The sequence below is a fragment of the Ptychodera flava genome, chromosome 4, assembly GCF_041260155.1.
Source record: "Ptychodera flava strain L36383 chromosome 4, AS_Pfla_20210202, whole genome shotgun sequence".
Classification (NCBI taxonomy): Eukaryota; Metazoa; Hemichordata; class Enteropneusta; family Ptychoderidae; genus Ptychodera; species Ptychodera flava.
Window position 1 is genome coordinate 30,516,662 of NC_091931.1, and position 2,887 is coordinate 30,519,548.

At 39.1% G+C, this 2,887-nt stretch overlaps 1 protein-coding gene across 1 annotated transcript; it reads right to left on the minus strand.

The window, feature by feature from the left end:
- Window positions 1-1,503: 1,503 nt before the first annotated feature.
- Window positions 1,504-2,082, minus strand: LOC139132229 (GTP-binding protein drn-1-like). The gene has a single exon (XM_070698618.1). The coding sequence runs from the start codon at window positions 2,080-2,082 to the stop codon at window positions 1,504-1,506; it is 579 nt and encodes a 192-aa protein (XP_070554719.1).
- Window positions 2,083-2,887: the final 805 nt, after the last annotated feature.

The window sequence follows — 2,887 nt, forward strand, 5'->3', positions numbered from 1 at the left end:
GGGGGATTTGGACTTTCTACGCACTGTTGAAGAAGCTATTGATCAGTTTTCAAATCGAAAACAAGTCTCGTGGTAATAATGACAAATTAAGTAGTATCCTGAACGATCGGATAACGGAGGAGGAGGAGGTGTTAGAGTGTTTAAAAAAGCTAAAATCAGGGAAAACTGAACGTCCAGACGGACTCCAGAACTAGTACATCTGCTCAACTGTATTTTACTTCTAGTACCTTTTCATCGGAATGAACCGTAGCCATTTTTATCCCACTTCTCAAAAAGATGATAGGGGTGACGTACACAACTATACAGGTATTTCGCTACTCAATGAATTGGGAAAGATATTCACTAACTCATTGGTGAGACAAAATTAACTTCTTGTCAGATTGCCAGACTAGCTTCAGAAATGATCACAGTACCATTGATATTTTGTTCTTCATGCCGTCATTCAAAATTATTTGAGCGTTAGATGCGGGAAAGAAACCTGTAAGCTTATATAATACCACCTACAGCAGAACATTTTGATTTTTTCTATCGATATATCCCGATTGCGGATGGGAGATCCTTAATGACGTGCCCATTCAAGTTTAATAAAACGCTGTAAAAAGGAACAAGTGTTAGAAAGAGCGGTCTGTCCGTTTCGGATTGAGTGACTGGAAAAGAGCATTTATAAATACTGTCTTCGATGTGTGTGAGACGAGTGTTGTGTGTGTGTGAGTGTGTGTGTTTGTGAGAGAGAGAGAGACAGAGACAGAGACAGAGAGAGAGACCGACACAGAGAGATAGAGAGAGAGAGACAGAGTTGTTTGATTTAACTTTAAGTAAATACTTTATTCGCATATTATAAAAAATGAGTAAACGAAATATGAATGAAAACAGTAAAACGTAAAACGATCGATGTAATTCACTTGTAAAGGTACAAAACAATCCTATCTCTTCCATCTTAAAATCCTTTACGAAATAATCGTAAAATTTTAACTGTTCGAACAAATGTACGAAAGATTTGCCTGACAAGACATATCCTTACCTTTAGCTTTATGTGGCTAGACTTGAACGTTTGTTGACAAATTCGCTATTGCAAATGAGAAGTCTTCATCCTCTGCGTCAAAAAATCAATCTTAATGGATACTTTGGATCAGTTCAAATCATATTTTCCCCTTAGGATCCTTGCACTCCAAACGATTTGTTTAGAGGAGGGTTTAAATGAAAAAGCAACGAGCTTCATTTGTAACGGATGTTAATAATCATCCGTCGCACATGAACGGAAACATTTGACCTACACAATACATGTTATAACACCAAAATTTATACTTCCAGAAAACGAATCATTTAAAAATCAATTCCGTTCTTATTGATTAGGCATATCGAATATAAAAATTGGTAAATATGTGTACATTCCTTTGTAAACACATTGACATATCGTTAAAGTTTAAAGGCTCAGAATTTCAAAGAGTGAGACTTTTTCATCGACTTTGCTTAGGTCACATTATTAGAGTTTAAACATCGAGATCATTTCGAAGACTGAAGTTTCTTGATACTGTTTGTCATTTTCTTCGCAAGTTGTCTCCGTTTTATTGCTGTATCCACCACCATGCTGACGAGATCGTTCATGTGTTTGTTCTTCTTGGCTGAAACTTCCAAATGTTGGACGCCGAGAACTCTGAGGTGATTCTTGACGTCTTCAGGGAACACTTGGCGTTCATCTTCCAGGTCGCACTTGGCACCAACGACGATAACCGGTGTCATCCACGCCGAGATATCATCGATGGCGACTTTGATGTTTCGCAGAACGTGGTCGAACGAGGCGTAATCGTTTACTGAGTAGACAAACATCCGAATGTTGCCGTCGGCCATGGTCGTTGGACGTTGCTCCGCTCGTCTGCAGTACATCTCCGATGTGTCTACAACTTCGAGTGTAACATTGCCGCGTGAGGGGTGATATTTTCGCATGTAGTGATCCTCGACGGTTGGTATGTGGTTGTCGTTGTAAAGTCCGTACAACATTCGAAGAATAACGTTTGTCTTACCGCTGGCTGTCCTGCCTTTGACCAAAACTCTGCATTGATACTGCCTTCGTTTGAAGAACATTATGGCACACTGGAGTTGATTGGCAAATCCCGGTCGGACTGACTGAAGGATGTGTAGTCGAGTCTGTGAACAAATTGATTGTGGCTTGCAGTGTTGCCTGAACAGAGCTATATCGATGAAGCTGTGGTGTCTCTCACACGTCACCGTCAAGACCTTTGCGGTGGTTGTAGGGCTTCAATAACGTAGGCAAGCATAGTTGGTGGTATACTAATGCCGTGGTTGTTCCATTGTTAAATGACTTACGTGTAAAATCGAATGATAAACAGCAAATGTGCCACATTCAATGTTACACAACAGCCCGCACATTTGTGCACGGCTTAAATTTATTTATACATTATTTTTATATAATATTTCAAATGAACCGTTCGCAATGTATTTTTATATGAAAACATGTTGCTACATATATTAAAGGAATATATACAATTGGTGAATTTGGTCAGAATATTTTCTGGCCAAAATCTCAATTCGGGCAATACATCAGATTAGAATCACACTCGGCTGATAAATGTGCAAAAGTTCAGAGTGAATTAGGTGTTAATTTCACTGATATTCATGCACAGACTCACCTAATTATCAACAGCGGGGTTAGCGTAAGGATTTGACATGCTATAATTCCGTCATCTGTGGAGCCATGTCATGTTTGTTGCGCACTTCTGGTACCTTCTGCTCGATTTGAACGTTTCAGATACATTACGGATGACTTACGAACTCATAACTCATTTTTCTGTTTAATATGGTGACGTTTTCCAACCCTTAGTTTCAAGTGGTCGGGAAAGCTATATTTTAATACACGATTGAACTGATT